The 22,937-nt window shown below is 59.8% G+C and overlaps 1 protein-coding gene across 1 annotated transcript; it reads left to right on the forward strand.

The window, feature by feature from the left end:
* The first annotated feature begins 2,878 nt into the window (after window positions 1-2,878).
* On the forward strand, window positions 2,879-22,739 carry KIRREL2 (kirre like nephrin family adhesion molecule 2). The gene is made up of 15 exons (XM_073323110.2): window positions 2,879-3,360; window positions 11,001-11,150; window positions 11,569-11,718; window positions 11,859-12,016; window positions 12,350-12,500; window positions 12,854-12,959; window positions 13,207-13,355; window positions 13,794-13,921; window positions 14,199-14,325; window positions 14,671-14,771; window positions 15,148-15,346; window positions 15,773-15,883; window positions 16,779-16,891; window positions 17,268-17,351; window positions 17,730-22,739. Exons 1-15 carry the CDS (start codon window positions 3,303-3,305, stop codon window positions 18,147-18,149), a joined length of 2,205 nt encoding a protein of 734 aa, XP_073179211.1. The 5' UTR covers window positions 2,879-3,302; the 3' UTR covers window positions 18,150-22,739.
* Window positions 22,740-22,937: the final 198 nt, after the last annotated feature.

Consider the following 22,937-nt stretch of genomic DNA (forward strand, 5'->3'; position numbering starts at 1 on the left):
GAGGGTCAAAGGCGAGGGAAACCTTCTGGGGTGGGGAAGGAGCTTTCTCCCCTTATTCCATTCAGCCCTTACCTTCCTGCTCAGGGGCCCAGCTTAGTATCAGCTGGGCCCTTGTCATGAATCAAACTGGGGTGTGAGAACTCACTGACTCATTACAGGGCCTCACAACAAACAGGAAGCCTCCCAAGTGCTGGGAAGAACCATCACCTAAGAATCAAAACACATCAAGGCATAGATAGAACCCAGGAGTCCTGGCTCCCAGCCTCCCCTGCTCTAACCCAGCAGACCCCATGCCCGGCCCGCAATAGAAAGAGAACCCGGGCATCCTAGCCCCCAGTCCCCTTACTCTAACACCTGCATCCCATCTCCCTCCCAAAGCTAGATAGTGAACCCATGTGTCCTAGTTCCCAGCCCCTCTGCTCTAACCCACTGGACCACACTCCTTTCCCAGAGCTAGGGAGAGAACCCAGGAGTCCTGGCTCCCAGCCCCCTGCTCTGGGCAGGGGCTGGTGATTGGCGGGACTGCCGGGCAGCTGCGGGACGCGAATCTGGGTGGGAGCGCAGCCACATGTTGCCGGGGCTGAGGGGGGAGGGGGTCCCTTGGCCTTTTCACACTCCTCCCTTGGGGACTTTGTCCCCCTCCTCCATCGCCTGCCCTCAATAGGGCCGCAGCAGGCTCCGTTCCCACAAGGCCCCGTTACCGGGGCAACGGGCCCTGCTGGGCCTGGGAAGCCCGACAGCTTTTTCTGACGCCCGCGGCAATTGATGGGCCGCTCACTATTCAGATTTGGGGGGATGGGGGGCAGGTGTTGGGGGGACAGTCTGTCCCCCCCACCCCTGCACTGTGAGCCGATGGCACCAGTGAAGGATTGGGACCTATGGTGGTCTCTTAGGAAGAGTTTGTGTTGCCAGGACTCCTGGGTTCCATCCCCAGCTTGGGGAAGGCTGGAGTGGGGAGAGGGAGAGCTGGGACGCCTGGCTTCTCTCTCTAGCTCTGGGAGGGAAGTGGGATGCAGTGGTTAGACTCAAGGGACCTGGGAATTGTATGTTGGAGTCCTGCCTCCCAGTGCCCTGGGAGCTCTGGTGTGGCTGGGCCCTGCCCCCAGCCCCAGTGATTTCCCCTCCCCCACTCCATACAGATGCCAATTTTTTTCTGTTTAATCCCCAAATCTTCAGAATATTCTTTCCAAATCCTCTTGGGACGGATTCCAACGGCGGCTCACTGGGTACATCAAGCTACACCCCCACTCAGAGCGCTCCGCCACAGTCCTCTGGACACACCCAGAGCCAGACACAGTCCTGCTCACTGACCCCAGAGATACAGCAACACCAACGCACACAGTAGGGCGTGGTACATGCAGAGCTACACACATTGCACAAACACACCGAAACACATGAACAGACAGAACTATACGCACTGCACAAACACGCCGAAACAGAGGTGGGGCCTTAAATCTGTCTAGCAAAGAAGACACAAACCAGCAGAAATCCCCTTAAATCTCCCCCGCTCCACACACACCCCAGCACAATCTGCTTCCCATTCACCCACATCACCCAAGGGACTGGCAGGGAAGGCATGTGTCTGCAGCATTGCCTTGCACAGGGAGCAGGGGGGTCTGGGAGCCCGGACTCCTGGGTTCTATCCCCAGCTCTGGGAGTGGAGTGGGGGGCTAGTGGGTTAGAGCTGGGAGCCAAGATGCCTGGGTCCTATCTCCGGCTCTGGGAGGGGGCAGTCAGGAGTTCTGGGGTCTAGTAGTTGGGGGGGGGGGGGCTGGAACGTAGGATGTCTGGATTCTATCCCCCTGTGTGGGGTGAGTCAACTCCCTGAGGTCTCAGCTTCCCCCATTTCCCCTGTTGCACAAACTCCCAAGAGATAATTGGGAACAGATGGGGGTGGAATTCCCAGCCCCATGGCATTTCCACTCCTGTGGGAGCAGGACTTCCCAGGGGGCAGGGTCACAGAGCTGGGGATGTGCTCTGTCAGTGGGTGCTACCAGGCAGAGAGAGGTGGCATGAGGGCTAGCAGCTGGGAAAGACCAAGAAAGAACAGGGGCAACCAGAGAAAGACGGTGGAACCAAGGAGGGGGAGCAGGCCAGGGAGAGGGAGCCAGCTGGGCCGGGCATTTGGGGGCTGGGGCTGAGGAGCCATCCAAGCAGGCTGTGCCTGGTGAGGAGCTGGCAGGAAGCCGGGGGTTGCGTCAGGTTGTTGTGCAGTGGCTGTCCCCCGGGATTCCCAGTCCCTATTCTTAGGCCTCCCTGCCGGGGGTGGGGGAGCAACCAGCTCCAGTTGTACTCACACTGCACACAAAAACAGCACACAGTGCACACACCTACTGCAACACATGGGCACAGCGCAGAGACACACAGACACCCAGCATGTGAACACATCATGAATCTGCAACTCACACACATCCCGCTATGCACAGCAACACTGCTGCACTAACACAACCCTCACTGCACACACACAGGGTCACACCCCTGCTGGGGTTGTGGAGGTGCACGTGTTGTGTGCCCACTTTCCCCTTTACTGTTCTTGTGAGCTGGCTTGATCCATGCATGTGTGCATTGTGTTGTGTAACACACCTACCTACCTACCTACCTACACACACCCCATATCCCCTAATGCCCTTCTCATGCCGTGGGGAGCACCCTCTGTCTGGGATGAGGGGCTCACCCCACCCCGCCACTCAGCTGCAGATGACCCAGTCCCTGTGTGTGTGATCTTTTTTATTAATGAGAGCGCCTGCTCCACCAATCAGCGCCTACCCTGGGCGGGGCCTGCCTGCTGCTGGCCTCAATGAGTCGCTATCCCCAGAGCTGAAGGACTCCAGAGCATCATCAGCCTGGCTGTGCAGAGTGGGTCCTCGGGATCGAGAGAGAACCCAGGAGTCCTAGCTCCCAGCCCCCTCAACTACTAGTCCCCCCTCCCAGAGCAAGGGATGGAACCCAGGAGTCCTGACTCCCAGCCCCCGCTCTAACCACTGGACCCCAATCCCCTCCCCTCCCAGAGCTGGGAATAGAACCTAGGAGTCCTGGCTCCCAGCTCCCCCAACGACTAGACCCCCGTCCTCTCCCAGAGCTCGAGATAGAACCCAGGAGTCCTGACTCCCAGCTTCTGCACACTCTAACCACTAGACCTCCCTGAGTTGGGATAGAACTCAGGAGTCCTGACCACCACCCTCCCCCGGTGCGTGTAGAGGAATCCAGAGCAGAGCTGCAGTGTGGATTTATCGATCCCTGTCCCAGTGCCAGCAGCGGACCGGAACCTGGAGCTGGATCCCCAAGGGGCTCCCCAACCCAGCATGGAGATGTCAGCCCTGCTCCCCTGCATCCTGGCCCTGAGCTGCCTCGCTCACATAGGTAGGAGCTGGGGGGTGGGGATCTGGGCTTGTGGGGTGGGGATCAGTTGAGTCCTCCTGGGCCATATCCCTCACTATCCCTAAGTGGGCTGAGCAATGGCTGGTTTTGGAGGGGTCTTCTTAGCCTTTCTTCCCAGGACTCTGCAAACACACCACTGGCTACAGTGGGGGGCTGGGAGCCAGGACTCCTGAGTTCTTTCCCTGGCTCTGGGAGGGGAGTGGGATGCAATGGATTATGGGGGGGGAGGGAGGGGGGGCTGGGAGCCAGGACTTCTGGGTTCTCTCCTCACCTCTACTACTGGCATCCTGACCTTGAGCAAACTCCTCTGGCCTTTGCCATTCAGGATGATGGTGCCAAACTGTGTGTTGGGGGGGATAGTATGTGTCTGGGTGTGTGAGCGTGTGTGTGGGGGGGGGGGAGTGCACTAAGTAAATGCACTAAGCCCCTTCAGGATCTTACTGGGAAGGAGCCCCAATGAGCACCCATAGTGGGGTGCTGTGATATAGCCCCCATGGGGGGAGAAGGGGAGCAGGCAGTGGGGAACTGTCCCCCAGCCTCTCCTCCATCCCATGGGGCACTCCAGGGAAAGAACTAGATGAGTCCTGCGAGTCTGCAATTTCCGGCATCATCCCCTACAGACTTCCAGGGGAGGTGATTTCTGGGTTCTGTCCCAGCTCTGGGAGGGCAGTGGGGACCAGTGGTTGGAGGGGAAGGGCTGAGAGCCAGGACTTCTGGGTTCCATTGCTAAATCTGCCTCAATTTCCCCTTCTGGAGGCCCAGAGCATTGTGAGCCATCCTACGCTCTGGCAGGGATACAGAGAGGGATGGGGGAGAGCAAAATCTCAACTCCATTTCCCCCCGCCCCCGCCTGTCCCAATGTGTCTGTCAGTGTCCCAATGTGCCTTTCCTCCTGCACTGACAGAAAAAGGAGCAGACCTGTCCTGGGGCAGGTGCGGGGGTGCCCAGGCACGGCTGGGTGCTAGTCTCCTCCAAGGTGTGTCTGTGTGGCGGGGGCGGGGGGGGTGGTTCTGGAGGTGTCAGGGGAGCTGAGCTGAGCTTACACTTACACGCCTGGTCAGGCCGCTGGGCCCCCCAGCTATGAATTCCCTTTACAGAAACACTAATGAATCCTGAGAGGTTCGGAGCAGGGTGTCTGAGTGTGTGTGCGGGGGGGTGTGTGTGTGTGGATGCAGTAGGGAGTGTCTTTGCCTTAGGGCATCGTTTTCCATCCACTCTGCTCAGAGGGGCTGGGTGGGGGCCTAGAGGAGTGGGTTTGGGGTCTGACAGGGGAGGGATGGGGGCCCAGGTGCTTGTGGGGGAAATCGGGGGGGGGTTATGGGACTCGGGGGGCATTGGGGTCTGAGAGGGGAGAGATGGGGCACAGGTGCTTGTGGGGGATATTGGGGGATTATGGGGCTGGGGAGCATTGGGGTCTGACAGGGGAGGGATGGGGGCACAGGTGCTGGTGGGGGAAATCAGGGGATTACAGGGATGGAGGGATCAGGGTCTGATGGGGAGGGATGGGGGCACAGGTTCTAGTGGGGGAAATCAGGGGGGTTATGGGGCTGGAGGGCATTGGGGTCTGACAGGGGAGGGATGGGGGTGCGGGTGCTTGTGGGGGAAATTGGGGGGGTTATGGGGATGGGGGGATCAGGGTCTGATGGGGGAGGGATAGGGCCCTAGGTGCTTGTGGGGGAAATCGGGAGGGTGCTTGTGGGGGGGTTTCCAAGGCTGCTTGAGATGGGTTGGTGGGAGGGGTCAGGAGAGGGGACTGTAACTGTTCTGTAGCAGCTCTCCATGGCCCATCCAGCCCCATATCTGCCCCTGCCCCAGATCAGACCCACGGACCCTGGTACCTGCTGCTCCCTGCTGCCCAGGATGTCAAACCCAGAGGCCCTGATGGTCTGGCCTGGCGGGCTCAGTAACTAACCCACTCTCTGGTGATACTTCCTGTAAGGATCAGGACGCCTGGGTTCCATCCTCGGAAAGCAGTCGGTCTAGTAGGTTACAGCAGTGGGGCTGGGAGCCAGGACTCTTGGGTTCTTTCCCCAGCTCTAGGAGGGGAGGGGTGGGGTGGCTGGGAGCCAGGACTCCTGGGTTCTAATCCCTGTCTGGGGGGGTTGCCTTTCCTCTGGGCATGGGGGAGGGGCCGGCTTTGCAGACACACACACAAAATTAACATCTGTTGGCTGTTTGGAAGTGACCTAATTTCTGGGGGCCGAGCTGGTGCCAGCCGGTGCTGGCAAACCTGCCAGGGGGTGTTCTGCTCATTGCCAGGCTGGCTGGGGGGCAGGTGGGGCATGTGCCCCCCACCCGCTGCCATGGGGCGCCCGGCGGGGTTTTCTCATGCCAGTGGGGTGGCCCTGTGCAGCTGCAAGACTCCCCCACACACACACAGTAAAAGGGGGAGAGGCAGTGGAGAGAGAAGGTGCAGGGTTTGTTTGTCTATCCATCCATCTGCATACACATGAACACCCATCCATTTATCTTTCCCTATATCCCGCCCTGTGCTCCCCCCACTTTCTCTCTCTCTCCTGCTGCCCCCCTTTAGCCAGTGTGCTGTGCTGTGGTGGTGGCAATGCTGGGCTGTGTTTTGGGCAGTTGGGAGGATGGAGGCAGGGGCCAGGTCAGCAGAGGTGGAGCGGGGGCCCAGGCCATGGGGAGCCAGGCCAGCAGATGTAGGTGGGGCGCAGGCTTGGGGGGTTGAGGGATCAGGCTGGCGGAGGTGGGGGAGGTGCAGACCATGGGGAGCCAGGCCAGCATAGGTGGAGGGTTGCTGGCTGGGAGACTGGGGGGTCACAGGCAGTGGGGGGCCAGGCCGGTGGAGATGCTAGGCTGGCGGAGGTGGGGGGCCAGGCTGGCGGAGGTGGGGGGTGCAGGCCGGTGGAGAGTGGGCGCAGGCTGTGGGGCCAGAGGGCCAGGCTGGCAAGAGGGAGAGTGGCCAGCCCTGCTCTGGGCTGCCAAGACAGCAGGCATTGGGGTGGCTGCATGGAGGAGGGGGGATGGGCGCTGAATGAGCCCTGGCACAAAGGGGTCCATTGTGGGTCCTGGCAGCTCCCACTCTCACAAGCTGCCTGTCCCAGGGTGGGGCCCCCTGCTTTCCTCCCTGCCCCGCACCCTCCCACTGCCACTCCCAGCACAACAACACTGGCTTTGTGTGGGCCCTACATTGACCCCACAGGCCCCCACAGCCTGGCCTTGGTTTGCCTGGCCCTCCACTGCCCTTGCACACCTCATCCACCCCTCCCTGTCCCATGACAGAAAAGATACTGGCCCTGGAGCTAATGGGTGGCTCAGGCGGGTGGGGAATTGGACAGCCTCCTGGGGCTGCCCCCTCTGTCTGTCACTCTCATTATCCCCTTTATGTAGATGGGGGAAACTGAGGCATAGAGAAGCAACAGGACTTGTCCAAGATCACCTGGGCAGCAGTATGGGGCAGAGCCAGAGAGAGAACCCAGGAGTCCTGGCTCCCAGCCCCCTGAGCTCACATGGTGGAGTCTGTGATTCCTGACTCGCTGTCCCGTGCTCTAACCACTCACCCACCCTGCCTCTGGCTATTTCCATCCTGGGAGGCTCAGCGTTTTCTGCTGGCCCTTTCCCCCATTCTGTCCCCCCTTCTGTGTAGGGTGGGGGTTACTGGGGGGCAGGAGGCCCGGCCAGGCTGGGATCAGCAGGGTCCCACATTCTGCACAGAGCTATTTGCTGGAACTGCGCTGCCTCCCCAGAGCCAGGTACACAATGGGCCGAGATTTCACGCCTATTAGGGGGCAGGAATCTGAGGCCTCTGTGCAGCTTCCAATGGGATTTGCTGCTGAGTGTGGAAATGCAGCTGAGTATCTCTGAGTGCAGGGGGTGGGAGAACTGACAAGTGGGGAAGGAGGGATGGCGAGAGAACCCAGGCATCCTGACTCTCAGCCCTCCCCTTCCCCCCTGGCTCTAAGCACTAGACATCCTCCCATCCCCAAGCCAGGACAGAACCCAGGTGTCCTGACTCCCAGCCCCCCTCTTGCTCTAACTCCTGGGAATCATTCCCCCTATTTTCAGCTGTGGGTCAAGAGTGGGTTCTAGTGAGGACTCCTGGGTTCTATCCCTGTCTCTGGGAGAGGAGTGGGGTCTGGTGGTTAGAGCGGGGGGGCTGGGAGCCAGGACTCCTGGGTTCTCTCCCCAGCTCTGGTAGAAGAGCGGGGTGCTGTAGCAGGGGTCTTCCCCCCCATGGGGGGCTCCATGAAGTGCCATGATGTATCTGCTCTCCACAGGCCGGGAGTGGGGGCACGGGGCTAGCCCGGTGAGCTGAGCGCTGGTGGGCGGGTGTGCCAGGCTGTGGGCATCAGCCTGAAGCGCTGTGGCTGTTGCCGTGGGTCTGCGTCACAGGGTGTGAATGTTCTCGGGAGCCTGGGGGTGAGTCCGGGTCATCCCTAGAGTGTGTGTGTGTGACCCCAGCACCAGTGTGAGTCTGTGCGTGGCTGTGTCCATGCCGTGCGGGGGAAGGGGTGAGCCTGTGTGGGGGTGTCAGGAGGGGTGAATGTGGGTCAGAGTGTGCATGATCCCTTGTGTATCTGTAAATCTGGCAATGTCACGGAGTGTGTCTCAGTCAGCGTGTGATGGGGAGGGGGTCAGTGTCACTGGCTACAGAGGAGAGAGGTGTGTTTGTGTATCAAGCCAAAGCTAGGTGTGTCAGTGAGCAGTGTGTGTATGGGTATCAGAGCCCTGTGTGTGTGTGTGAGAGAGAGAGAGAGCCCTGTGTATGCAGATCTGTGTGTCTGTCTCAGCTCTGTGTGTGTGTGTCGAGCCCTATGTGTGTGTGTGTGTCACAGCTGTGTGTGTGTGTGCATACATAACCCCCTCTGTCTTCCCCCGATCACCAACACACTACCAGCCCAGCCCCCCGACCCGCTGGGCATTGCAAGTGGGTGAGAGTGTAGTGCCCATCTGTCCCTGCTCCGTGGCTGGTGTCCGTCACCTGACACTGTGCATGGGGGGAATCCCTCATGCATCCCCCCCACCCCAGAAATCCCATTAACTCTCCCTGAAATTTCAGAGCCACAATCTAATTAGTGGGGGGGGAGGGAGAGGATTCAGTATCAGTGAAGCCAAAACAAGTCAAAGGGTGAAATTAAGAATGGGGGCTGGAAATTAACCAGGACATCATCCCCCCTCCTAATTCTGTGGAGGGTCATGACTCCATCACTCTTCCCCATCATTCTTCCCTGCCTGCTCCTGGAAACCAGCTGTGCGCCCCGACACCTGGGTTCTATCCCTGGCTCTGCGGGAGGGAGTGGTGTCTAGTGAGTTGGAGCAGCGGGGGCTGAGAGCCAGGACTTCTGGGTTCTGGCCCGGGCAGTGGGGTGTAATGGGTGAGAGCTGGGACTCCTGGATCCTCTGTGCTACAGAAAGCCTGGCATATGTGCATCTCCCTCTGCTTTGTTCTCTCCTCCCTCCAGCTCTGCCATCCCACCCCCAGCCCCTCCTGACCCTCCTCAGAGGATTATCCCCTTATTCAGATCCTGGTTTATTGGGTAAACTTGGAAACAATCGGAACAAAGGGCGGTGTTATTGGATTGGAATTAAGAAGGGTTTAGCCAGGAGATCAGAGGCAAGGAATCTCAGCGACGCAGAAAGGATCTTTCACCCTTCAGCCTCTGGGCTCCTTTCCCGAAGAAATGGAGCAGTTCCTGTCCCAGGGGTACCGGGGCTGGGGCACAGAAGGCTGGTGGGGGTGTCTCGGGCAAGGCCTAGGGGGAATGGGGCAGTGGGGAAGAGTCCACAGGGCAACTGGGGGGCAGAATTGGGTGGGGGGAAGGTGTATCTATCAGGGCTGTCCTTAGGCACATGCGGCTGCGTAGGGCACCCGAAAATTTGGGGCATCACCTGCACAGCAGGTGGTTGGCTCCCGCACACCCAGCACGTGCTGCAGTCTCCTTAGGCAGGGGCCATATTCACAGAGCCGAATGCACCAGCGCGACGCATGCTGCACGAGGGAGAGGGTACGGGGCAGGGAACTGTGACTCTCCGCTGCCCTGAGGTGGGCCCAGGCTGCCACAGCTGTGTAGGAAGCTCGGTGTGTGTCAGCAATTGGTGGGGGAGGTGTTTCTTCTGGGGGTCTGTGAGCGGGGGTGGTGGCTGTGCCCCAAGTTGGGCATAGGGGCACCAGTTTAATAATACTGCATAGGGCCCCATCAATCCTAAGGACAACCCTGGTATCTATAGTGGGATGGGGTGGACAGTTCGGGGTTGCTGGGGGAGTGGGTATCTGTGGGGTTGGGCTAGGGAACAGTCCCTGGGGAAGGGCTGGGGGGACCCTGGGGGAGAGTGTGTCTGTGGGGGGTGGAGCTGGGGGGCCCAGGGGAGAGGGGCACTTCACCATCCAATCTACCCCCACCTTGTGGGGGGCAGATAGCCCTGAGTACATTGCGGGGGTCTCTGACTCCTGTTCCCAGCCCTAGCATCATTTAGGCCCTAACACCTACATCCCCCCCCAACCAGCCTTCCAGCCCTACAGAAAGGCTGGGCCAGCTCCGTGGGGATTGGTACCACAATGCCCTTACAACCCTGTTTAAGGTGCCCAGGGCAGGGAGGTTGGCAGAGACCCCATAACCCCCTCTCTCCCCTATGGAATTCTCAGGGGGGGGCAGTCCAGGTGGACCAGCCCCCCCGCAGCCAGCCAGGCCCCTGCCCTGGGTCCAGATCACAGCTGGCACCCACTACAGGGGAAAGGTCCCAGACCCCATTTCCTGCCCTGCCGGCAGCCACAGCAGCTGCCCTTCCATGCACCTCTCTGCCTGCCCCTTCTGTCTCCCTGCCTCACCCCATTCACTGAGCTATCCCTCCCCCAGCTCCCTCCTCCCCGCTGCTTGGATCCCCCATGCCCCCCTCCCCTGCTGACAGGATCCCCCATCCCCCCAACTGTGCTACTCATGCCCCCCTCCCCTGCTGCTGGGATCCTCCACCCACCTCCATCATGCACTCCCCATGCCCCCCTCACCAGCTGCTGGGATCCCCCATCCCCCCAGTCTCTGTTCCCCACGCTCCCTCCCCTGCTGCCAGGATCACCCATCCCCCCATCCTGCGCTCCCCACGACCCCCTCCCCTGCTGATGGGATCCCCCATCACCCCCAGCCTCCGTTCCCCATGCCCCCCTCCCCTGCTGACAGGATCCCCCATCCCCCCCAACTGTGGTACTCATGCCCCCCTCCTCTGCTGCTGGGATCCTCATCCCAACTCCATCATGCAGTCCCCATGCCCCCCGTCACCTGCTGCCTGGATCCCCCATCCCCCCCAGCCTCCATTCCCCCCACCCCCCCACTGACAGGATCTCCCATCCCCCCCAGCCTGCAGTCCCCATGCCCCCCTCCCCCACTGCCGGGATCCCCCACCCCCCCAAACTGTGCTACCCACGCCTCCCCTGCTGACAGGATCTCCCATCCCCCCCAGCCTGCGCTCCCCATGTTGCCCCTCTTCCCCATCCAATCTGCCCCCACCTTGTGCTCCTGTTGGGAGCCTTCCCTCATGAATTCCCCTCCACTCCCCTCCCCAAGCTGAGATTGAACCCAGGAGTCCTGGCTCCCAGGCCCCTCCATAATCCCTGGGCCCCCATCTGGTGACCTGGGTGGGTAATGCTTCCCCCCTCCCCCTCCCACCAGGCTGGGGGGTGTATTTCTTTCAGCAGCCCATGGACCAGGTGATCGTGGCGGGGCAATCGGTGACGCTGGCCTGCGTGGTTGTGGGCTACCAGGGTATGGTGCAGTGGACCAAGGATGGCCTGGCACTGGGTGGAGAGCGAGACCTGCCTGGTACGTACACGGCTGCAGGGGGAGGGTCAGCAGGGGGCATTGTGCTGGGAGGGACCACAGGGTGCCGTGCTGCAGGGGAGGAGAGTGGGGGTCCCCAGAGGGCACTGTTCTGCAGAGGGGAAGGTACCAAGAGACCCCCATAGGGTGCCATGATGCGGGGGGGAGGAACTGGGGCTCCCTGGGGAGCGCCGTGCTGCAGGAGAGGGGACTGGGGGTGCCCAGGGGAGCTGTGCTGTGAGGCGGGACTGGGGGTTCCTAGAGAGGTGCTGTGCTGCAGTGGGGGACTCGGTCCCCCTGTGGGGTGCTGTGCTGTGAGGGGGTCTGGGGATTCCTGGGGACATGATGCTGCAGGGGGGGAGACAAGGGGTACCTGGGGGGCGCTGTGCCAATCCCTGCAGTCTGTCCCTCTCTCCCGCAGGCTGGGCCCGGTACTCCATCGTCGGGGATCCAGCGGCCGGGCAGCACAACCTGAGGATCGAGTCCACTGAGCTGGGCGATGACGCCATGTACGAGTGCCAAGCTACGCAGGCGGCACTGCGTTCCCAGCGTGCCCAGCTCACGGTGCTCCGTGAGTGTCCCCTCCTGCCCAGCTGGGCCACTGCCCTGGGGACGCTCACAATACTGGAGCCCTCTCTCCCCACAGCTGGGGCACCGCCCTGGGGACTCCCACCCCATCGCTGACCCCCTGTCTCCCATCTGCCCCCCCAGTACCGCCCAATGACCCCGTGATCCAGAACGGCCCTATCGTCCGGGTCCAGGCCAGCGTGCCCTACAATCTGACCTGCCAGGTGTCTGGCGCCAAGCCTGCCCCTGAGATCAGCTGGTACCGCGATGGGCAGCTGCAAGGCTCTGCCCTCTATGCCAAGGTGAGGGGCCAAGGGGCAGGGCATTAAAGGGAAGACACAGGGTATGTGTGCGGGCAAGTTATTAAAGGGGCAGCTTGGGGTGTGGGGGCAGGGTATTAAAGGGGCAGAGGTGTATGGGGTGCAAGGAATTAAAGGGGCAGTCCAGGTGTGCAGTGGGACACAAGCTATTAAAGGGGCAGTCGGGGGGCAGGGGGAAGGATATTAAAGGGGAGGTGGGATATGGCATGAAAGGACAGCTCAGTGGGGGGTGGGTGATTCTCCCTCCAGCCCCCGGACCCATTGGGAGATGGGTCTAGTGGGCCCCAAGCTGTGGCCTGACCTCTGCCCCCACAGGCCCTGATGGAGGATGGGAAGCGGGCAACGGCCCTCAGCACCCTGCTCCTCACACCCAGCACCCAAGACATGGGCAGTGCCTACACCTGCCACGTCACCAACCCGGCCGCGCCTGCCGGCAAGCAGACCTCCATCACCCTCGACGTGCTGTGTGAGTCCTGACTTGGGGGGAGGGGGTGTTGCGCTGTGGGGGGGCAGGGCCAGGTCTTGGCATGGGGCACCGTGCTGCGGGGGGGGCTGGCAGGGACACCATGTTGTGGGGGGCCAGGCAAGGGGCTCAATGTGGGGTACTGTGCTGCGGGGGCTGGCAGGAGGCTCAACGGGGGCACTGTGCTGTGGGGAGCAGGTGAGGGTCTGGTGGGGGGCACCGTGCTGTAGGGGGTGGGGGGCCAAGCAGGGTGCACTGTGCTGTGAGGGGCAGGGAGGGGACTTGGCGGGGGGCAGGTGAGCCCCACCCCAGAGCTGGTCGCATGTCTCTGACCGTCTTCCCCTTCCCCCCTCCAGACCCCCCCACGGTGATCCTCTCCGTCCAGCCGCAGACCGTCGCGGAGGGGGCCAAGGTCAGCTTCCTCTGCACCGCCACTGCCAACCCCGAGGTGACCGGCTACCGGTAAGAGCCGCTGGCTGACCCGGGCGACCTGGGCGGCCCCGGGGGCCCAGCCAGGGGTGGGGGCTGCACTGCCCTCTGGTGGCTGCAGTGGGGACGTGCAGGTCCCCTCCCACCGGCTCTCGCTGCCTTGCCTGCCGGGAGCAGAGGGGAATCTGGGCCCCCTGGTGGGAACAGGCGGTACTGCCCCCAGCTGATGGCTCCCCCTAATTCTGCGTCTCCCCCCGACCACACACCGGCTGTGGGGCAGATGGGCAAAGGGCGGCGTGGCCATCGCCGAGGCCAACGGGCACAGCTATGAGGCCAGGGTGGATCACTCCTTCTTCACCCAGCCCGTGTCCTGCGAGGTGGCCAACGCCGTGGGCAGCACCAACGTCAGTACCCTGGTGGATGTGCACTGTGAGTTGTGGGGGGCACTGTGAGGGGGTGGAGGGACGCTGTGAGTGGGAGTGGGGGGATGTGCACTGCGAGTGGGGGATGGGGGTGTGACTTGGGGGGATGGGCGCTGGGAGGTTGCAGGGGAGGTGGTGGATAGGTGCTGGGGGACAGGATTTGGGTTGGGTGTGGGGGGAAGGTTGTTGGGTGCTGTCCGTGCAGGGGGTGGGGGAGAGGAGAGGAGCAGGCTGGGGATGGGGGGAAGGGCACACTTGGGGAGCCGGGCTGTGGTTGCTTCAGGGGCTGGGCACTGGGCGGTGGGAGGACAATAGAAGGGGGGCATATACGGGAGAGGGGTACAGTATTGGCAGGGAGCCATAGGGGGTGGGGCTGGCAGTGTGGGGAAGATGCCCCAGCTCCCCAGAGCCCCACCCCTGCACTCACTGGATCCTCCCCCTGCAGTTGGGCCCCACCTGGTCTCCCAGCCCAAGCCCCTCACCGTGGATGTCGGGGCTGACGCCTCCTTCACCTGCACCTGGACCGGGAACCCGCCCCTCACCCTGGCCTGGACCAAGAAGGGATCCAGCGTGGTGAGTGACCTGCGTGGTGCAGTCCTGGCTCCTGCCTCCAACTGCTAGAACCCACTCCCCCCCTCCCAGGGCCAGGGATTGAACCCAGGAGTCCTGGCTCCCAGCCCCACTGCTCTAACCACCAGACCCCCTCCGTTTCCAGAGCCAGGGATTGAACCCAGGAGTCCTGGCTCCGAGCTCCACTGCTCTAACCACTAGAAGCCACTCCCCTCCCACAGCCAGGGCTGGAACCCAGGCATCTTGGCCCCCCGCTCTAACCCCTGCCATGTGGCTGCAGGTGCTGAGCAATGGCAACACCCTGCACCTAAAGGCTGTGACACAGGAGGACGCTGGCACATACGTGTGCAAGGCCATCGTGCCACGCATCGGCATGGCTGACAAGGAGGTGACGCTGGCGGTCAACGGTGAGGGCAGGGGTGGGTCATTGCCTGGGGGTGGGGCATCCTAGGAGGCATTGCCTGGGGGTGGGCATTGCTTGGGGGGGAGGGTATTCCCTGGGGGCGGGGCATCCTAGGGGGATTTGCCTGGGAACTGGGCATTCCCTGGGGGCGGGGCATCCTAGGGGGCATTGCCTGAGCGGAACATTACCTTGCGGGTTGAGCATTCCATGGGTGGAGCCTCAGGTGGCCCATCCCCATGGGGTTTCTCGTAGGGTGTGGGGAAGGCGTCTGGGGAGGGGGGGGTCTCTGTCCTGGGGGAGGGGTATGAGTAGGTGCTGCTCCCCCTAATTCTACCTTCCCCCATTGCAGGGCCCCCCATCATCACCACTGAGTCTGGGCCACAGACGGCGCTCGGGGACAAGGCACGGTTGGAGTGTCTAGTGAGGAGCACGCCCCCCCCTGACCGCATTGTGAGTACTGTCCCCTGCCCTCACTGACCCCCCAGACCCCTAACCTGCCCCCGACTGCATCATGACTGCTGACCCCCCCCAGCCCACCAACCTGCCCTCGACTGCATTCAGTGCTGCCCTCTGCCTGCCCCCCAACTCACCCCCAGCTCCCCAACCTGCCCCCAAATGCATTCTGAGTGCTGATGGCCCCAGGCCCTCCAATCTGCCCCGACCGTATCATTAGTACTGCCCCCCCATCTGCCCCCTGACTGACCCCCTGAACTCCCCAACCTGCCGCAAATCGCATTGTGAGTGCTGCGGTCCCCCGCCCATCCTCCACTGACCCCTCCCCAACCTGCCCCCTGCTGACAGGGCCTGTGTCTTGGTCTCGTGGCAGGTGTGGGCGTGGGGCGAGCAGGTGCTGGACAGCGGCTCAGAGGAGCGCTTCACAGTGGACACAGCGCTTACGGAGCGGGGGGTGCTCTCGGCCCTGCTTATCCAGCCCACGCACACGGAGGACTTTGCCTTGCCCTACAACTGCACGGCCTGGAACCGCTTTGGGGCCCGCTCAGCGGCTGTCACACTGCACCGGCAGGGTAAGCCCCGCCCCCTGGCCCATAGCCCAGCCGGCCCTGCCCACACACAACCCTGCAACAGCTGCACAGACTGGCACCACTTAGCCCCATGCTGACAGGGTGGGTCCCATGGGTTCCAACCCCTGACCCAATTGCTCCACCCTCCCACACCAAACCGGCTACAGTTTACCCAGATGCCCCACTCCAGAGGTGGCTGCATCACTGGATGAACTGTCCCCATGAGGCATTATGTGCTGCTGCTCCTTGGCTCCCCAGCCCCAGAGGTGGCTGCATTTCAGTGCTAGGTGAGTCATCCCTGTGAGGTGTTATGTGCAGCTTTTCTCCTGTTAACCCCACTCCCCAGAGGTGGCTGCATCTCAGTACTGAGCGAGCTGTCCTTGTGCTTTAGCAGCAGGGGCCTGCTCTCACCTGCTCTTCCCCTCACAGAGGTCCTGCCCATCATGATAATCGGGGCCTCAGCCGCAGCCGCTGCCACCCTGCTGCTGGTCTTGGCCGTTGGCGTGTCTGTCTGCTGCCTGCACTGGTGCCCCGGGAAAGGTGAGGTCACTGGCTAGCTCCGCCCCTCCCCATTTACAGACGTGATCACCCAAAAGGCTGACATGGGCCTTTCCTCCTTCACATGCAGACACACTTCTAACAGATGTTAACAGGCCTGGGCTAATACGTGGGTCCACACACACCTCGACATGGTACCACACAGACCTGTGCTTCTGTGCATAGGGACACATGAGGACACACATGGACATGCTGGTTTAGATACAAGCACCCACGCGAGTTGGTGTTAGCAGTCTTGTGGTGTCATGGACAGGCTTCATGCTCCCGAGAACATCTGTACAGGCATGAAACACGTGTCCCATGTAAAGGTCACACAAACATACCCTTACATATGTGGGCAGCCCCTTTAACATGTGCCTAGGCCCCCAATACATGAACATACGAGTCATTCCCATGGGCACCTGGAGCCATGACGTGTCTCAGACACGTCTGCACTGATGTGGTAACCCCGGTGCATGTCTCTTTTAACACATGTGTGTGACTGGATCTGGACAGCTCGCTGGCCAAGTGTAGCCTCTCCCTCCTGTGGCTGGTGCAGGATAACAGCCCTCTAGTGCTACCCACCGATGGAGTGACTCCTTCAGTTCCAGTGGCAGTTTCTGCATCTCAGTGCTGGGCAAGCTGTTCCCATGCAGCATTATGTGGGAGTGTTCCCCAGCTGCCCCGCCCCAGAGGTGGCTGCATCTTAGCACCAGGGGAGTCATCCCTGTGCGGTGTTATATACAGCTGTTCCCCGGCTGCCCTGCCCCAGAGGTGGGAGGGGGGACCACACCAATGGGGCACACAAATTCCCCCCCTCGAGCCAGTGGTGGGTGGGGCCCATAGGGGAGCTGGGGACCCAAGAGAGGTTCACACCCCTGGGTCTGTCTGTGTCCAGCAGCCAAACGAGGCACCAAGCTGTCCAAGACAGATGTCCTGGTGCAGATCACCACGAGTGACAGCAGCCCCAGCCGGCCCAGCGATACAGAGGAGGACGTCAAGGAGCCCATGGTGAGCATGGCATGGTGTCCTGTACTGAGCCCCCTCATCATGGCACTGCGCCCCCTACTGAGCCCCCGCAGCACGGCGCCCTGTACGGAGCCCCATGGTCCCCACAGTACTGTGCCCTCTACTGTGCCCCTGCCCCGTGGCATGGCCCCCTGACGAACCTCCTGCTCGCATGGCACAGCGTCCCCTACAGAGCCCCTCACTCCGCTCCCTGCGGCCCGGCGCCCCACAATGCCACGCTGGGCAACGCATCCAGATTCAGTTGGTTCCTGTCGGGGGGAAGCCCTGGGATCTGGCTGCGGGGGGCAGGGGGGTGATAAGGCTGGATACCCCTACCCTGAGACTCAGCCCCTCCCCCTCCTCCCCCCCACCCCCACAGGCCACGAGCAGCGAGTCCCCGGCCACCTCGCACACAGAGCACAGCGAGATCCTGGAGGAGGAAGAGGACAGCCAGGACAATAAGGTTGGCGGCCCTGCCCCTGACCCAGGCCCCACCCCCTTTCCCCCAAGAGGCAATGCTATGGTATCGCCTCCCCCTCTCTTAAAGGCACGGTGGCCCTCCTGCACTTTCCCTGGCCCCCTCCTGCCCCACATAGAGTGCCCTGCTGGCATGGGGCTGGGGGTCCCCCGCGGCTAGGCGGGCTGGGAATTCACACCTCATTGGGATGCACACAGCAGCTCCTCTCTCCCCAACAGCAAGGGGCACAGGCTCGCTGCAGACTCAGGCAGCGTCACTGTGTCGGTCGGAGTTGGGGCAGTTCCCCCACTCCGAGGGGCAGCCCCCCACTCTCCCCTCCCCCCTCTGGCTCATTGATGTCTCTCTCCTACTCCCCCCACCCAGGACCCTACCAACGGTTACTACAAGGTCCGTGCTCATGAGGAACCCCACCTGTCTGGCAGTTTCTTGGAGTATGCCCCAGCCCCGCACGCCCTCTACACCGGGTCCCACGCCACCATGTTCCCCCCATCAGGGCAACCCTACAGCCACCGCTATACTCTGGGGGCACCCGGCTCCCGCACAGCCTATGAGCCCCACTACCCGCAGGATGGGGTGTACGGGGGGGGCTACCTCACAGCCCCCTACACCCGGGCCTTCACCAGCTACGTCAAGCCCAGCACCTACGAGAAGGCAGAGAGTGGCTATGAACAGTCAGACCAGGCCAGCAAGGTGTCGGGCGGCTCCCGCTTCTCCTATACCTCCCTCTCGCAACAGTCGGACTACGGGCGGCCTGCCCAGCAGCGCATGCAGACACACGTGTGACTCTTCCTCCCCAACACACATCAAGCCATTGGGGGACAGATGCCTAGGGCCATCCCTGTTGTGGGAGGGGGTTGGTCCGGCTTAGCCAACTGTCTCAAAATGGCCAATAGGCCAGCTGACTTGTGCTGCTGGAGGTGGAGATGAGTGGCCATCAGCTAGGGGAAGGGGGTTCAAGATGGCTAACAAACTGGGTTCAAAATGGCTGTCTCCCCAATTGACTTTTGCTCCTAGAGGCAAGGATGAGTGGCTATTGGCTGGGGTTAGGAATCAGGGCATGGGTTCAGAATGGCTGACGAGGGGGGTTCAAAACGGTTGACGGCCCTGTTGACTTCCTCCATTGGACCTGAGGATGGATTTGCACTGGATAGGGGAGAAGTCATGATGTTGGATACACTAATGGCTATTGAAAATGGGTTCAAAATGGCCATTGAGTTGGGTTCAAGATGGCCAATGGCCAAGCTTACTTCTTTGGTTGGGCCTGGCGATGAATCCCATTGGCTAGGGAAGAAGTCAGGCTTATCCCTGGGATGTTGAGATGGGTTCAGAATGGCTGATGATCCCATTCACTTGGTGAAATCAGCCGGTTTGCTTAGCCCAGGGCTGCCAAGATGGATACAAAATGGCCACTAAAAGGGGCACAAAATGGCTGATGGCCCAATCAGCTTCCTACAGAGACTAGTGGAGGGAGGAGCCAGTGGATGTTGGATTTCTGAGTGGCTTCCCCCACTGCCGCTGGCCCTGGATCAGCTAGGCCTGGACGCAAGATGGTGACCACCGGGCCAAGATGGCGGCTGGTGCTAGGCCCTGCCTGCTGGTTTTGCAGGCCCAGTAAAAATGGTAGCTCTCAGCTTTCCTGTGGGGCCCGATAATGGGGCTCATGGGGGGCAGTGGATGTATGCGTGAATCCACCCGCTGGCAGCACCCTCCCACACACCACCAATGTGGGAGCTGGGTCTGCTGCCCTCTGTCCCACACCACTGTTCCCTCTAAGCTGTGCGCGTGTGATCTGAAACCCCACGCACACAGCGAAACACTGCGCTCACAAAAATTTGCCCAGAAGCACAAAAATTTGCAAAGAAGAAATTTTTTGCACACTAAGCCTGTCAAAAATTAGAGGGAACATTACCCCACACCCACCCTCTGCTGGGGTGGGGCTGGTAAGGGCCCCACAGAGCTGTGGGGCTGGGAACTAAGAGCCCATGGGGATGCTAAGGGCAGCTTCCCCCTCTCAGAGCATGCAACCTCAGGCATGTCCCAGGGTAGCTGCCTGGCTGGCTTGGCGGGGAGGGAATGGGGCACAGGACCTCTCATCTCCAAGGGGCACCAGCTCTAATTCCCCATTTCCAGGTCACAGGGGTGAAATGTTGATGTTATAGACAGCCTCTGCCTGGGCCAAATTGATTCAGGTGGGGCCTGGATTTTTCCTGCCATTAAAAACACCCCGTTTCCCGGCCATGCCCAGGCACTGGGGTCCCCGCCAGGGGGGATGGGAGTTCTCAGAGTGAACCCCACCCCGCCACTGACCTGTCAATCTCCTGTTGCAATTGCGCAGCACCGAAATAATTTATATTTAATAAAACATATGGAAAGATGCCGTGAGACTTTTATTGGGGAACCAGCCTGACGGGCCCCCTAGATCTGACCACCACCTGCCCCCTCCCTGCCCCACAGATATAACCCATCCAGCCTGGTACCACCCACCCCACAGAGCCAACCCATCCAGCCTGGAACCCACCCCTTCCTGCCCCCCCAGAGCCGACCCATTCAGCCCAGTACTTGCCCTCTCCCTGCCCCCCAGAGTTGACCTATCGAACCCGGTACCCGCCTCCCTCCCTGCTCCATCCAGCTGGTACCCGCCACTCCCTGGCCTCACAGAGCCGACCAATCCAGCCCAATACGCACCCCGTTCCTGCCCCCCAGAGCCGATCCATCCAGACTAGTACCCGCCCCCTCGAGCTGACCCATCCAGCCTGGTACCTGCCCCCGAGAGTTGACCCATCAAACCCGGTACCCACCCCCTCCCCGCCCCCTGGAGCCAACATATCCAGCCAGGAAACCACCCCCTGGACCTGACCCATCCAACCTGGAATCATAAAATCATAGAATATTAGGGTTGGAAGAGACCTCAGGAGGTCATCTAGTCCAATCCCCTGCTCAATGCAGGATCAATCCCCAACTAAATCATCCCAGCCAGGGCTTTGTCAAGCCAGGCCTTAAAAACCTCTAAGGATGGAGATTCCACCACCTCGCTAGGTAACGCATTCCAATGCTTCACCACCCTCCTAGTGAAATAGTGTTTCCTAATATCCAACCTAGACCTCCCCACTGCAACTTGAGACCATTGCTCCTTGTTGTCACCTGCCACCACGGAGAACAGCCAAGCTCCATCCTCTTTGGAACCCCCCGCTTCAGGTAGTTGAAGGCTGCTCTCAAATCCCCCCTCACTCTTCTCTTCTGCAGACTAAATAACTCCAGTTCCCTCAGCCTCTCCTGGTTAGTCATGTGCCTCCACTGGACTCTCTCCAATTTGTCCACATCCTCCTGCAGTGTGGGGACCAAAACTGGACGCAGTACTCCAGGTGTGGCCTCACCAGTGCCGAATAGAGGGGAATAATCACTTTCCTTGATCTGCTGGCAAGGCTCCTACTAATACAGCCCAATATGCTGTTGCCCTTCTTGGCAATGAGGACACACTGCTGACTCATATCCAGCTTCTCCTCCACTTAATCCCCAGGTCCTTTTCTGCAGAACTGCTGCTTAATCAGTCGGTCCCCAGCCTGTAGCAGTGCATGGGATTCTTCCTTCCTAAATGCAAGACTCTGCACTTGTCCTTGTTGAACCCCATCAGATTTCTTTTGGCCCAATCCTCCAATTTGTCTAGATCACTCTGGACCCTATCCCTACCCTCCAGCATATCTACCTCTCCCCCCAGCTTAGTGTTATCTGTGAACTTGCTGAGGGTGCAATTAATCCCATCATCCAGATAATTGATAACGATGTTGAACAAAACCAGTCCCAGGACCAATCTCTGGGGCACTCTGCTTGATACCGGCTGCCAACTAGACATGGAGCCGTTGATCACTACCCGTTGAGCCCAACGATCTAGCCAGCTTTCTATCCTCCTTATAGTCCATTCATCCAATCCATACTTCTTTTACTTGCTGGCAAGAATACTGTGGGAGACCGTATCAAAAGCTTTGCTAAAGTCAAGATATACATCCACTGCTTTCCCCATATCCACAGAGCCAGTTATCTCATCAGAGAAGGCAATCAGGTTGGTCAGGCACGACTTGCCCTTGGTGAATCCATGTTGACTGTTCCTGATCACCTTCCTCTCCTCCAAGTGCTTCAAAATGGATTCCTTGAGGTCCTGCTCCATGATTTTGCCGGGGACTGAAGTGAGGCTTTAGTTCCCGGGGTTCTCTTTCCTCCCTTTTTTAAAATGGCACTATATATACACCTTTTTCCAATCATCCAGGACCTCCCCCGATCACCATGAATTTTCAAAGATAATGGCCAATGGCTCTGCAATCACATGAGTCAACTCCCTCAGCAGGCTTGGATGCATTTGACCTGGACCCCTAGACTTGTGCATGTCCAGCTTTGCTAAATAGTCCTTAACCTGTTCTTTCACCACTGAGAATCCGCCCCTCCCTGCCCCCTAGAGTCGACCCATCCAGCCCAGTACCTGCTGTTAGGATACAAATATTCAGGCCTGTCTGCAAAGGCCTATACTTTAAGAATTTAGGTGTATTCTTATCACTTAACTAGTTATAGAGGTACAAAACAAGAATCATCACTGTGATAGTTTAAGACTTTGTTCTTAGGCTAAGGCCTTTGGCTAAACAGCAGGGGCAGCCATAAGCTGGGAAGTGAAGGGTCACATCCTCACCAGTCACACTGAAATAAGGCAGTTTCGGGCTGTTAAAAAGATGATCTAATCTATCATCTCCAGAGAAAGGGACGAGCCTAGAAGATTTAAAGAAAATGTAGTTTGATAGCATCCTGTCTGGCAAAAACTCATTTCTCAATAGCTGGGGTGTGAAATCCTCACTTCTGTGTTTGTTCTGTCACTGTAGTCCCCATTTTCCTATTTCAGAGTAACAGCCGTGTTAGTCTGTATTCGCAAAAAGAAAAGGAGGACTTGTGGCACCGCTCAAATAAATTGGTTAGTCTCTAAGGTGCCACAAGTACTCCTTTTCATTTTCCTATTGTTTGTCTGTATAATCTCTGTCTGGTTCTGTGATCAGTTCTGTCTGCTGTATAATTAATTTTGCTGGGTGTAAACTAATTAAGGTGGTGGGATATAATTGGTTAAATAATCATGTTACAATATGTTAGGATTGGTTTAGTTAAATTTCAGTAAAATGATTGGTTAAGGTATAGCTAACCAGAACTCAAGTTTTACTATATGGTCTGCAGTCAATCAGGAAGTAAGGTGGGGAATTGGAATCATGTTTTGCTAAGTGGGGGAATGGGAACAGGGACACAGGCATCAGAGCTGGGAAGGGGGACACTGAGGAAAGAAATTGGAATAATTGCTTGCTGGAAGTTCACCCCAATAAACATTGAATTGTTTGCACCTTCGGACTTCGGGTATTGTTGCTCTCTGTTCATGAGAGAAGGACCAGGGAATGGGAGGGTGAAGGGATAAGCCCTCTAACACCTGCCCCCTTCCTGCCCTCCCAGAGACAACCCGTACAGCATGGTACCCACCCCCACCCTGCCCTCCAAAGCCGACCCACCCAGCCCGTTACCCAAACGCTCCCTGCCCCCCAGAGCTGACCC

Source organism: Lepidochelys kempii, chromosome 24, assembly GCF_965140285.1.
Source record: "Lepidochelys kempii isolate rLepKem1 chromosome 24, rLepKem1.hap1, whole genome shotgun sequence".
Classification (NCBI taxonomy): Eukaryota; Metazoa; Chordata; order Testudines; family Cheloniidae; genus Lepidochelys; species Lepidochelys kempii.